Here is a 14,705-nt window from a genome sequence, read left to right on the forward strand (position 1 = left end):
TGAAGGTGAGTTTTGCAGTGCCCCAGGGATGAACTGGGAGGCTGCAGAGGTGGGCAAGGACTTCCCCTTCCCTTCAGGAAGGAGAGGAGACAGGAATTTCCCACTGTGCTCTCAGAGCCAAACAGTCAGCGGGAACTGATAGCTGGAGTAAGAAAGCCCAAACCAAGAGCAGCATTCAGGTGTCTGCAGGGGGGAAGGAGGAAGAGCTTCATTCCCTGTCTGCAGCTACAGCACTGGAATTGCATGCTGTGGTGGAAAACACAGCCCCCTTTGCTGCTCAGCAGAGAAATTGAAATCCAGAACTGCTACGTCTGCTTCATCTGCCTTGGAAAACATCCCCTCTGAAAACATCTTCATCACCCCCATCCCTTCAATCACTGAGGAATGAGAACTGAAGGACTTTTTCAAGTCACTCTTCCTTCATTTTTACACATTTCCAGAGCCATTTTGCATTCCTGCTGGTCACACTGCTGGGGACAAGTGTGGCAGGTCCCCTGCCAGGCGTTTCCTTGACATGTCAAGTGACACATCCTAAGTCCACAGAACAGATTAAGGTTTATCTCTAATTAAATGGCTCACTGAGTAAGCTTTAACAGGATGAAGGAGCCAGGAAGTATCAGAGGTTTTGATGGGGAGATGCCCTGGTCTAGCACTACACAAACACACATGACTTGGTTCTGTTGAAAAGCATGCTAACACCCTTCCTTCCCACTGGTGTCAATGCCCCAGCTTTACTGTGGCAAAATTTCATCAAAACACTCATTTTCAATTCTTGGAACCTTTAAAACAAATTATTTTCAGGATAAATTTACACTTATTAGAGACAAAAATTAATTTTGGAAGTGAGCATTGAAAGTAGCAAAGATTTTCCAGTGCATTCAATGCTGGAAATGGTTGGAGTTTCACTTTTGGAATGCCCTTTGTCAGTGAGGAAAAAACCTGTTTGTCATTGTATAATGAAATTTTCAGCTCTTAAATCTTCAGAAAGATAGTGAACTCATAATTTTTAGAAGAGATGGATTTGAGTGTGCTCTTCCCATTATTCTTTTCAAATCAAATTTCATTTATTTTGCCTTGCAAGACTGGCACTAATTAAATAAGTATTAAATCAGAAATACCCATGGAGGATTTGTCAGGGGGACACAGATCATGCCTGTTAGAGGGCAACAAAATGAATATATGGGTCTTGAAAAAATCTTTCCTCAGTGGGTATGTTAACCTACAAAATAATTCTGTTAAAAAGAGAAAGCCATGAAGAGGCCGGAAAAACACAGAATTCAAACCAAGTCCTGATTGTGAACAGAGTGCTCTCTAGTGCCCTGGCTCTCTTTCACTTTTGTTTCTATTCTTTTTGAAAGGAAACTCCCTCAAATGAGATAGGACCTCCCTAAATAACTGGAATGAATAGCCACAAACACTCCCTTCAGCAGGCAGAAGTCATCATCCAAGTTACCTTGCCACTTTTCAACTGATTCTACTTACCTTGCCACTTTTGAACTGGTTCTTGACATGACTCTCTCATATGAAATTTAGTTATTAGGCATTTATGAACCCTGATAAACCAGAAAGAGTCCGAAGTGTCACAATGACTTTCCTGAGAAATTATAGGAGGGGACCATGATCTCACTTTTGAAAGATGTTAATCTTCTCCATCAGACATTTGTGTTGGAATTACCCGAACTGTTTTGGCACACAGATTGAATGTTTCAAAGAGCCAGACAAATAAACTCTCTGCTGCCACGTTGAACAGGGATTGGGGGATTATTTTGCTACATCATGATGGAAGAAAAAACAATTTTCCTCTAAATGGTTGAGGACAATACAGTTACACCCTCTAAAGATGATCCCAATAGTCAGGGGAGATCTTGATTTTAATTTTCCCCTGGAATTATGCTGAGACCCCGACCTGCATCCTGACATTCAGGTGTTGAGCAGGAGCCAAAATTTCATCACATCCTGCAGCCAACAGCACAGAAGTGACCTGACTCAAATGTCTGCACTTGGATCTGAAACCCCATTTCCCATGGCTGCACAGCCAGCAGAGGTGCTACCTCTGCTGATTTAAAATTGTCAGCAGATAATTATGAATTTGCTTATAACCCAGTCTGTGAGAGGTGAAGGTGTCAGAATCCCAGGCAAAGTTAATGGACACACCCTAAAGCATGGACATGCCTCTGGAAAACATCTATCTGGGCAGAACAGTTTGGAGAAAAGCTTGCAAGAAGGAGCCTTGGAGTTTTGAAAACCAAACAAACCCCAAAGTACCATTAGATAAAGAAAGCTCAAAATGTACCTGAAGTCCATGTACTGTGGCAATAATCATGTCATGACCACTGGCAGCACTGGGAAGGAGCTCCTGGCACCAGTTTTTGGCTCACAAGCACCTTTCTGTGAGGTTCCAGTGCTACAGGAGAAGCTGCAGAGGATAGGACATGGATAGGGCAGCTCAGGAAGGACATGGAGCTAGTGGAGATGATGCTCAGAGGGCTGAATCACCTCTCCTGTGAATAAAGGCTGAGAAAACCTGATTTGTTCAGCTAAAGAAGACTCCAGGGAGTCCTAAATGGAGGACTCCAGGGAGTCCTTTCAATACTTGAAGGGAGGTGTGAAAAACGCCAATCACTTGTTTTTAAAATTTTAAAAGTTCAATAGTAATAAAATGGTTATAAAAATAGTAATACAATTAGAGTAATAATAATTTGGACAATTTTAATTAGGACAATATGAGAAAATAGAAACAAAGAGTTATGGATGTCTGGGTACCTTTTCTGGGCAGCACAAGCCCGAAATGGACCCACGTTAACAGAGGATTAGCCCTTAAAAAACAACAGCCTGTTGCACATTCATGAACCTCATACATGATGTATAAATTCCATTCAAGTACAGGATTCTGTCTGGGCAGTGTCAGCTTCTTCCTCTGAATCCTAACAGTGCCTTTGAGGCAGGAAGAAATTAATTTCTTCTGATTACAGAGCAATAATTTTTTTTTTTTTCTCTGAAAGATTGAGGTGTCCTGTGGCTGCTATCTCGCTGCAAGTCCTTTCTTTTAAAAAAGTATGCTACATAGCATAGTTTCTATTTTAACAATTTTTATAACCTACAACTATATTTAACACGCTACTTAAAGAGAATTAATACAACATTACTTTCTAACACAACACATATAATATTAATATTTGCGAAAAGCCAATCATAAAATACGCATTTTTCACAGGGGCTTATAAAAAATATGAGGACAGACTTTTTATCAGGACTTTCTTCAATAGAACAAGGGGTAATGGTTTAAAACTGAAGGAGCATTGATTACATTAGGTATAAGAAAGAAGTTAATTCCAATGAAAAGAGTTTTACACTTAGGGTGGTGAAAAACTGGCACAAGTTGCCCAGAGAAGCTGTGGATGCTCCATCCCTGGAAGTGCCCAAGGCCAGGCTGGACAGGGTTTGGAGCAGCCGGGGGTAGTGGAAGGCGTTCCTGCTCCTGGCGGGGGTTGGACGAGCTGAACTTTAAGGTTCCTTCCAACCCAAACCAGTCTGTGATTCTAAGACTCAAATACACAACCTGAACGCAGGAAACCCCGTGCCGCTCTGCGCGCACAACCGTAGCCTCAATGTCTTTAAAAAAAACACCTCCCACAGTTCTCAGGTGGCAAGCTCTCAGACAGTTTGCTCGGAGATGCTCCAGCAGCGCTGAGCGCGGAGACCGCCCATCTTCGTTCGGAGCGATCCCGCGCTACGGGGAGGCGGCACCCGGGAGAGCAACGCGGGCAGGCGGGGAATGCAGGGCGGGAAAGCAGCGAGAGTGCGGAGGGGAGCCGGGGAGGGGAGGGCTGGAGCGGAGAGGAGGGAGGGCACGGCCAGGGGAGGGTCCCTCCGCGCCGCCCCGCCCGCTCCATCCCCCGGCGGGCGGGCTGGGCGCGGGGCTGCATTCGCCGCGGGACAGCGGCCGTGAGCCCCCGCAGCCCCCGGAGCCCCAGCCCGGCCCCAGGATGCTGCCGGCGGGCGGCCCCAGCCCCGCGCAGACCTGCGGGGCCGTGCTGGTGGCCGCCGTGCTCCTGCAGTCCGTGTGCGTGGCCGTCACCTTCCTGTACTTCACCAGCGAGCTCCGACAGGTCTGTGCGGGGCTCGGCGGCGGGGGGAGCCGCGCTGCCCGCTCTGTCCCCGGGACAGGCCGGCTCGCTGGGCGGGGGGATGCAGCAGCAGCAGCAGCAGCAGCAGCAGCAGCCCCGGGCTGGGCTGGGCTGGGCTGAGCCCCCGCGGACAAAGAGCTCCGCTCGCTCCCCTTTGTCTGCAGCGCAGCCGGGCCGGGGCGTGCGCGGGGAGAGAGTTCAGAGCCGGGGCAGATACAGAGTGTCAGAGTCGAGGGAACAAAGTTCGGCGCTGTAGCAGGACATGTGTTTCCCATTAGAGCGCAAATTCGCCGTCTCATCACTTTTGAGGTGCGGGAGGGCTGGGCGGAGGAGGCGCTGTCAGCTGCACCGCCGAGGAGGACTGGGGAAAACTCAAGTACCTCGTGGATGCTTCCCGTAGCATAATATATGGTTTCAAGACTGTGACTAATCCTAAAGGAACTGCACCAGACGGCAAACACCGCTGCATTCCCCAGAATGATTTACAAAAAACCCATTGTGTAGTCTAGATGCTTTGGTCTCCTTGTGGCCACCCTTGAGGCCTGGCAGCTGCTGCTTAACTCTTCCCTCTTCTTGCAAAAGATCATTGAACACTCCAAGAAGGTAGAATTTAGTTGATAGTCCAGTGTGTGTGGTCCTGTTTTTCAAGGACCCTTGTTACTCAGGGTTTCCATGAGTGTCTTACCCCAAACTGACTGTCCTGCTGTGCCTGGATGTTGCTACTCCTGGCACACAGGTAAACCTACCTGCAGGTAAGTGTTCTGTGTATCTACAACTTCAGAAAGTATTGCATAAATGTAAGTTACTGTTGTATATAAGCATTTAGTAATGCATAATTAATTACATTATTAATAGTAATGTAGATATGCATATTATGTCATATATGCATTTATTCCACATTAGATTAATTAGGTGTAGTCTTCTGAGACGTCAGAATTCTCTGTGAGGCAAAGGGAGTGTTCTGCAATAGGAGCCAATGCTCATGCTTTCAAAATGTATCAAACAGGTTTTCCTGCTGCATTTATAGCTGTGGCTGTCCAATGGGGGAGTCACTGGAATGTGCTCACTTTGTGAAATCAGGTTACATGATTGCTAAGAAAAAAATATAAAGGCATCCTCCTTTCCTCGCAGTACACAGTCCCTTGCTAAAAACATTCCAATCTAAGTAATTAGTAACCACACTTATCTTTTCCTTCCTCCTATTCAAACATGTACACCTGGGACACAACCATATCCCAGGGACTTGCCCAAAATACAACTCACAGTTCCTGAAGAATAACAAGCCTGCATTTGTTGTGAAGGGATAAATCTGTCCAAACTGAAGATGTGCTGGACTGCAAGCAAAGGTTGCTGGACTGGAGGGGGTATCTTAACCACATATTTCTGCATTTGCCATTTGGTGCACAGTAAACAGGAAAAAACTCATCTAGACACAGCCTGCTACTCCACATACACACAGTGCATGTGGAATAAATCTCTGTAGATGAACTGTGATTTTTATCTGCACAGTTTTCTTCCCTCTTTTCTGTTCACAATACCTGCATTTCTACACCTTCACCAAATCACTGTGGCTGCACAGACAGCAGGTATTTCTATCTTTACAAAAAGCATGCTGGTAACCAGCAGGGTTTATTTACTACAGCTGTAGTAACCTGATTAAGACTAGGAGTATGACAATTGTGTAACTGTTTTGCTTTAAGAGGAAGTACTAAGACAATAAAGTTTTATGCTTCAGGATAAGGGCTGCAAGGAAAACAACCTCAGGCTTCCTTCTCTTTCAAAAACAGTCCAGTAACCACTCCTAACATATTAGAGAGTCTCTACAAGAGAAGATTCCTGCAGGAGTTGTGTTCTCAAAGGGTTCAGTGCTGCAGGTAACCCTCATTTGAGTAAATCTCGAAGGAAAAATCCCAGTCCCTCGGTTCCATCATGTGCTCCTGCAAGGTTGCATTCCCTGGGGTTTCAAACTGCACACAAAGTAAGGTTCCAGTGCCAGGAGAGTGAAGCTGTTTTGGGGAAAAGTGAGCAGGTAAGGTGGAGGCAGAGGCACAGGGCTGTTTGCTCCCAGATGGGAGGGCAGAGCTGGGAGCTGAGCTGTGACAAGTCTGCAAGAGCATAAACAGTAACCTCACAACTTGACTTTGCCTGGCTTTTTATCTTAAACTCGTCAAACTACTTTTTAATAGAAGCTCATTGTACAGTTAAATGGGTCAGAGCTTGTAGTTTTACCTTAATGAGCACATAATATTAATCGCTTGGAGTTCTTGAAACCTGATTTAAAAATACCACTGCACTCCTTGGCAAAGACACAGAAACCTTCACAAACACACTTTTCCTTTTGCTGCCTACAAAATACATCATTTCAAGTACTAGCTGAAGCTCAGTGGAGTCTGCTGCTGCAAAGTGAAGGTGGGGCTTGAAGGGGTGAAATCTCCTCCCCCTGTAGCAGGAAATCTCTTCCTGAACACCTTTGTTTTCTAACAGCCAGGAAAGGCATGGAGAGTGAAGGAGGAAGTTCACCTGTTGCTTTCAATACCCCAGTCTCAAGGACAGCTAAAAACTGGTGCTTGTAGGAAAAAAATGCATCTGTTTAGCAAACCAAACCAAGCTTCTTTAACACAACAAAAGAGTGAAATTTAAATGCTGCTGCCAGGACTCCATCTGAATGCTTTGCATGTTTCTTGCTGCTCCCTCCAAGTTCCCCTAGTGCTCTGCTGGCTCCACAAGGCTGACCAGTGTGTAGCTGCTGCAGCAGGAGCCCAGTTCAAAGCAAACAAGGGCTGCTCTCAGGTTCTGTGCTCCCGCATTAACCAACAGCGCCAGCTGGAGTCGCATCCGCAGGGAGCTTGGAGAGAGATTTCCACCAGGAAAACCCTCCCAGTCAGATTCCCTCGGAGCCAAAAGGAGTTTTGCCAATGTTTTCTCCGTGACTAGAGGATACAGATAGATACTTGATATTTTCATGTCAAAAACATCCAGCACTATAATTCTATTTGGACTCAAATGTCATCTCAGTTGTCTGGATTATTAGGACAAATGGTGTTAGGAGAGAGCCTAAACGGGATATGGGGAGGATATGGGACAGATATATATAAGAGAAAAGGTCTGGATTATAAATGCAATTGGCAGAAAATACAGCATAGAAAATATTTTAAGTTCTAGTATTTGATTTAATTGTCAATAATTTGTTTAAAAAACAGTATTGTGCTAAAGAAATGTTTTTAATGCGGAACTAGAGAATCTAAAGAGTTTTCAGCATCAGGGGTTTGGGTGTTGAATTTTCACAAAACCTATTAAATTAAATACTGGATACTGTATTGTCCATGCAGATAATGCAAGCATATTTTTGCATGTGAGGTATGCCCTCATATTTAAATATATCAGATCAGGATGAATTAAATCCTCTTGTTGTTCATGTAGCCCTACTTGCGCTGTACTTTAGAGAAAAGAAAAGTGTGTTTCTTAGGACTTAGTGAATATAGTGACATACCACAGCTGCAAACACATGGATGAAAAATCCTGGCTTTTCCCTGTGCTGCAGCTCCAGGACTCGTACTCCAGGAGCGGCATCGCCTGTCTCACCGGGGAGGAGCTCGGGAACTCCATCCAAAACCTGGAGCTCATCGACAGTGAAGACAGAGAAGCTGATCCCTGCTGGCAAGTAAAGTGGCACCTGGGAAAGTTAATTAAAAAGGTATTTGGGAGCAGTGTGCTTGTTGTTGTCACAGCTGAAGGAATCCTAATAGCAGAATAAAGGAGGCTCAGATTGTTTTATTGCAAAGCAGTTGTCAGGCCACAGGTCCAGCTGCAGTGCTTGCACAGAAGCAAAGGGAAAAACAACTCACAAAAGTGGTTTCACTGCATTCAGGAAATACTAAAGCAAAGACTATCAGCTTTTACAGTAAATTCCAGTGATGGGTTGGCTTATCTGAAATACCTCAGGGTAAAGGGTTTCTACCTGACCATACAGGTCATGGTGCTGTCACTGCCTCTTTGAAAATACAGGGAGACTGGGGGGAGAAAATGAGGTTAAATGTAACACAGGGAGAGGTACAAAGGTGCCTAAGGAGTGGTCCAGTCACGAGCTGTGTGATGCAGTGATGGAGGAAAGAGCAAGTGGGCACACAGCATCAGGCACAGCACCTTCCCAAAGAGCACCTCCTGCGTGACTTACACACCATACACATCATTTTGGCTACAGAGAACAAAGTCAGTCTGGCTGAAAAACCACAGGGGCTAAAATCCTCTGGAATGGCTTTCAAAATCCCATCTCCAGCACATAAACAAGCTCATCCACAGAAATTATCTCCTGGCTGAAATTTCCTGGCAAAAACAGATCTTGCTGTCCAAACCAGATTCTCTATTTGTATTCAGAGATCTCAGCTCCTTTGGTGGAAGCTCTGCCAGTGAAGTCCCTGAACTGCTCAGAGAAAGCATTGTTTTAGTTGGTGGATGTTTACACATCTAATATACCTACTAGCTCCCTGATTGCTTAGAAAAAGGTAGGCTGGGTGCCAGAAATAAGTTACAATTACAATAATACTACAATTACTATTAGGATAGATGGATAAATAGAAATGTGGCAGGACAAAAGCCATCAATAATTGGCAATGCAGGCTTTATTAGCCACCCAGGTAAAGCATCACCACACTTGCTGCTGCTGCACCACTGTCCATGCCAAACTGGTTTGCCTCAGCAGTGAGCAAACAGTTATGAAGAAGAGGAACGCACAAAGTAAAATAGGCTGGATTAAGAGCTTAGGTAGAGGTATAAAAGTAAAATAAATTTAATTTCTCAGATCTAAGACCCTATAGTTCACACTGTCAAATATTCTGCAAATGGAAGTTGGTGCTTGGACACTTCTCTTATTTGAGAGAAGCATGAAATTCAGATTTTTCAATAGACTTATGCCTGAGCTCTTGAAAATGTTTTCCCCTGCCTTTCATCACCTAAAAGATGTAAGCATACAAATTCTTTATTACAACAAACGAATAGGTGTTTCTTTTCCCTATTTGTTTGTTGATCAAATTCAGAATCCCCTTTATTCATAAGTAAAAAAAGGTGTGTCTTTTTCCTGCCCCTGTCAGCCTCAGCTGACAAGCTAATTCATTTTTACTCTGTTTGTTGGCAGATGATGTCAAGAAGCTACGAGGAAAACATATCTGCAATCAACGGTATTGTAATAATTTTATTATCTGTGGTAAAAAGGAGCTGCTAGTGGCACTTGATGTGTAATGACTTGATTTTTTAAAAGTGCAGAAAACTGCAGAAATCCTTGTATGATCTAAGATCTTGTACTGGCATCAAGTCATCAAAAAATGATTACTTATTACTAGAAGGTAAATTTTTTTCAGAAGCCAGAATTACTGTCAAGTGGTTAGAGCAAGGTAACCAAGGTGGATGCAGAGGATTCAGCCTCTGGATCTCAGTCTCATGTGTATGGGGGATGTTTAAAAAGCCCTCCCAGTACCCCAGCTCCTGGAACTTGCGGCACAGAGCTGCAGAGATCAGTTAAGGAATAGCTCTGCTGAAGCTCACACTAAAGATGCTGAGTGAAAGCATTACAACCTCCTAGTGGAAATTCACAGGGAGATTAGGAATATTTAACCATAAAACTGAGTACTATGGGTTATTTTGTCTGATGGTAACTTGAAGGCAGAGGGAGGAGAAAAAGAATAAAGAGGCACATAAAGACATTTCACGAGCAAGTGTGAAGGCAGAATTTGAGCCTTATTAGCCAAAAATCACCCATCGCTCTATGAGTCAATCAATTAAAAAGTGACATAGCTATCCCTTAAAATCAGATCAGGTGGAACAGATGTGCTTTCTAAAGTCCTTGCTTCTGATGTGGGGTTTCTTTTTCCTTCTAGTTGAGAGGACTCTGACACTGCCTCACACGGAGGGGCAGCAGCCGCGCGGTCCCGTCCGCAGGATCGCGGCGCACCTGACGGGCAGCAGCAGCAGGAGGAGCTCCCTGTCCCCACGCAGTAAGGAGCAACCTTTAACCACAGTTAAAGACCACAGAATTCATTAAATTGCTCTCCCATTGCTAGCCTCAAAACACCTTTTAATACTTGTATTGAGTTAGTAGTAGGAAACAAATCGTCTTGTCCCAGACATTGGGTTTTTTCTGCTAATTCCCACCAAACAAAGAGCCCATTTCCTTTGGGTACCTCCCTGGTTCTTCTTTTGGAGCCCTCATTAGGGGGAAAAAGAACTTTAGGTGTCCTTCCTAATGTTATTTAGATGTCCTTCCTAGTGTTAAGTTTTCCTCTTTTCTTTCATTTCCCTCAGTTGGTTGTGTGAGTCCCAGCTGCTATGGTGACAGACCTATTAGAAATGTGAGACAGACAGGAGAGACTTGACATTCAGGCCATGTTAATGAAGAGCTTGCTCGGCTTTCTGCAGCTTCAGAGGGGATCAGACACTAATGGATATTTTAACCTTCTTACTAAATTAAAACATAATTTTCCCCCTTTATTTGGGAGCACAAATATTAAAAATAAAGGCAGTTCATGTTAATTCCCACATAAAGCTTACTTATGGACCATCAGATTGTTGTGAGAATGGACCTAATGAACTGCTGGGAAGAGCAAGTTTCCTTACTTTGTTATGAAAAACCAGGCTCCTCAGACACTTGCAGGCACCTAGCAGACACTTGACTTCGCTACCTGTTTTTTAAGTTAACATTTCTCTCTTTTTTATTTTTTTCAAGTAAATCCCTTGCCCAGAAGAGGAATTGGACACAAAATAAACAACTGGGAATCATCAAGAAAAGGCCACTCCTTCCTTTACAACGTGGAACTGAGAAATGGCGAGTTAGTGATACCCCAGACAGGCTTTTACTACATCTACTCACAAATTTACTTTCGCTTCCGTGAAAACGAGAACGAGGACTCAGACTTGTTGGGACAAATCAGAAACCCCAAACAGCTTGTCCAGTATGTTTACAAACTGACTAATTACCCTGAGCCCATTTTGCTCATGAAGAGTGCAAGGACAAGCTGCTGGTCAAAAAAAGCAGAATATGGACTTTATTCCATCTATCAAGGTGGTGTGTTTCAGCTGAAAAGAGAAGACAGGATTTTTGTCTCTGTCAGCAACAGTGACATAGTTGACATGGACAAAGAAGCAAGTTTTTTTGGAGCCTTTATGATCAGTTAGAACATGAAAATCATGATCCCAAACAGCCCAGTTTTTTCTAGTCAGGAACAGCTTAAATTCCTGTAAAATAGGGGATCAGAAGCAAAAGCTGTACCAATACCAAAAAAGAGCAGACTCCCCTTTCTCACAGCTCACTCACCGTGTGCCGAGTTCTGTCCCAGCAGCCAGGAAGAGCAGCAGCAGCTGGCTGTGGCAATGCTCTGTGCAGGCACAGGCAGCCAGGCTGGGAATGTGTGAGGGATTCACAGCCCTCAGGTGATTCCTTTGGCCAGAGCCCCGGGCAGGTAAGAGCTCACCAGCAGCAGAGGTGCTCCAGGCTGGCTCAGCTGCGGCACGAGGGATGGAGGATGCTCCAGGTCTGGTTACTCAAGGCTGAGACTGGATATCAGATTCTATTTGTGCTCTCCACTGGGACCCTGTCTGCAATATATCAGGAACCTCTGTACATACTGTGCCCAAGTGCCTGTGGAATTTCTCCTGAAGTTTTTCGAACAGGAGTTTTGCAGAAGCTGCACATCTTCATCTCGTCTAACAAAGCACTTAAGCACCTAATTAATTTTAAGCACACAAACAGTCTGACTACACCAGGGCATCCACATGCTTGAAATTAAGTATGTGCTTAAGAATTCTCCAGGATCATGTCTTGAGTAAACACATTTGTCTTGTGCAGGATATTGTACATAAGAACAGCTGCTGGAAAGGCACTGAAGAGCTTTTGAAATCAATCTGTGTTTTGATCAACATTTTGTAACAGTGCCTATTTACTTAATTACTCTGCTGCAGACATCTCATCAGGCTCCCAATAAGTTCAGTAATGCAGTTGCTGTTACAGTTGTTGACAGCAAGAACTGGATCCAGAAAAAAAAAGAGGCGGGTTTCCGTAAATACTGAATTCTGTGAGAAATTTGCAGCAAGTTAGGCATGACAAGATTCTTCCATGTTTGTTTGTACTGGTCTGTGTTTGGTAGGATGTAATGTAGAATAACACACCCCAATGACTAACATTTTAAGGAAAACAGGCACAACTATCTGTACTTACAAATATGCTGCTTATTTAGATAATGCTGTAATTATTTGATTTTATTTTTTAGGAATGGGCAGAAAATTCTCACAATGTTTTTTATAAAATACTTTTTTTTAAAAAAAATGAACAATATATTTTTTAACTCTATGAAAATTACTATTTTGTATTAAAGGGATTTGAAAGCTTAGACTGTATGGGCTCAATGCACAGCAAAAGTCTGGTAGTGTAAATCAGCACATCTGTAGCATTGTCAGAGGAGGAATAGCAAATTGCACCATGAATGCATTTTGCCCAGATTTGCTGGAAAGAGTGGGAAAGGTGGAAAAAAAAATTGGAGGGAAAGGAAGACAGTTCTGCAAATGTTGGATGAGGCCTGGCTGTCTATTTTTTGAATACACTGGGGTTGCCTTGGGAACCCTCCCATTCACCTGCATGCTGTAATTAAATCACAGCAGCCCCTGCACATGGGCCTCACCAGTAAACAGGCAGGGTTCCTCCTCCTGCCCACCAGCAGCAGGGGATTAACAGACACAGCCCCTGTCTTTATCTGGCCATTCAGACAAACAGGGACCTTGGCTCACTTAAATACTGTGTTGGAGCAGCAAGAGAAGAATTTCAGGAATACCCTTCTTTTGGCAGGTTAGAGCCAAGAAACACATCAGAGTAAGCTGAAAATAATGAGGTTTAACTTCTGCCTGCTGTTTAACAGTGTCACACGTGCTGTGTTCAGTGGCAATCAAATATGTGAAATTCTTCACCATTTACTGGAACACTTTGGTTTTCCTCCTTCTCAAATCTTCTGTTTTGACAGAGAACAGAAAACATTTATACAGTTTTCTCTCTGATTTTAGTACTTAATTCAGAGCCATTCCCTACATGCCTGTATGTCTGCTACCTTGGAGAAATGACTTTTGTAGGTTCTTGCAGATGGACTGGGCTTGGTGATTTCAGCACAGGACTGACCCCTGCTATCAGATTTGATCACTGCATGCAGAGCATACTGCACCAGGAATCACACCAAATAGTCATTTTCTGAGTGATCTAAAGGCATGTTTGCCAGATCTTATCTTGGGGGAAGATTATCAAGGGATATCAGACAGGACACCTTTAAAGAAGAATGGAAAAATATAGCAAGTTCTGTTTGTGCTGTGTTCTGACTCACACTTTTCATCTCACGTTATGCTGAATGACATATGTAGCAAATTTTTATAGATTGTGTTAACATGTGAATATTGTAAATTTTTCTACATGACTTTTATATAAAACATTTTTACTGAAAAGTTTTTTAGTCTCACAGTGATTATTGGTATCATCCTATGGCTTCCAGGTAACCTTATCTTAGATCATTTCCCTGACATTGATTGGTAGCAGATATAATCCACTAAATGCCAGAGATGGTTGCAATGCAAAGGACAAAATGCAAACCATTGAGCAATGCCATGTTGTGTAATTCCATATAACTGGCTTCCAGAGCCCAGCTGGTGAGCAGTATCTGGAAGCAGTAAGCTGAAGAAATCCCTGAAAATGATCTTGTGACCAGAGGACAAAATTCTGAGTGTTTCCCTTGAGGTACTCCTCATGTTTCTGGGCTTTAGCAATTATTTAAGCACTGGGAATTCTTATTTAGTAGCAAAACAGCTGATCTTTACCCATTACCAAGCTACAGTAGAAGATGTTTGTTCAGGCCTGGAGAAGAGAAGGCTCTGGGAGACCTTACAGCATCTTCCAGGACCTGAAGAAGCTCCAAGAGAGCTGGAAAGGGACTTTTCACCAGGGCATAGAATGACAGGGCAAAGGGGAATGGACTCGCACTGCCAGAGGGCAGGATGGGATATTGGGAAGGAATTCTTCCCTGTGAGAGTGGGCAGGCCCTGGCACAGGGTGCCCAGAGCAGCTGTGGCTGCCCCTGGATCCCTGGAAGTGTCCAAGGCCAGGCTGGATGGGCAGCTGGGATGGTGGAAGGTGCACCATGGCAGGGGTGGAACCACTGCACCAAGGGATGGTGTTCTCCCTGGAGCTGGGAGTGAGTCTGAGAAGAGGGACACAATGCCCAGGTGAGACCCAGTGAGCTGAGTCTAAACCTCAGAATTAGTGACTGCAGAGCCCAGCTTTGCTGATTAATAAACTAGCAGTGTTTTGAAGTCTGCTTGCACATATTACTGCTATATCAACATCTGTCAAGTAATTTGAGCTCATTCTGTGTTTTACTTTATTAAGCTGGATTACTGCTATTCCAACAGCACTCCTCAGTGATGAGAGCTGCTAAACCATAACCTTTGAAAGCATACACCAGGTGCTACCTCCTGCTCTCAACCACATTTATAACAGCAGTCAAAACACCTTCTGTCCCTGGATATAATAAAAAACCCCCTGAATTTGCTTTTCTCTGA

The 14,705-nt window shown here is 43.9% G+C and overlaps 1 protein-coding gene across 1 annotated transcript; it reads left to right on the forward strand.

Moving 5' to 3' along the window:
• The first annotated feature begins 3,872 nt into the window (after positions 1-3,872).
• Positions 3,873-13,529, forward strand: TNFSF10 (TNF superfamily member 10). The gene is made up of 5 exons (XM_084212231.1): positions 3,873-4,109; positions 7,669-7,821; positions 9,259-9,301; positions 9,998-10,114; positions 10,843-13,529. The coding sequence occupies exons 1-5, from the start codon at positions 3,987-3,989 to the stop codon at positions 11,289-11,291; spliced, it is 885 nt and encodes a 294-aa protein (XP_084068357.1). The 5' UTR covers positions 3,873-3,986; the 3' UTR covers positions 11,292-13,529.
• The last annotated feature ends 1,176 nt before the right edge of the window (positions 13,530-14,705 follow it).

Source organism: Fringilla coelebs, assembly GCF_963513975.1.
Source record: "Fringilla coelebs genome assembly, chromosome: 10".
In the NCBI taxonomy this organism is placed as follows: Eukaryota; Metazoa; Chordata; class Aves; order Passeriformes; family Fringillidae; genus Fringilla; species Fringilla coelebs.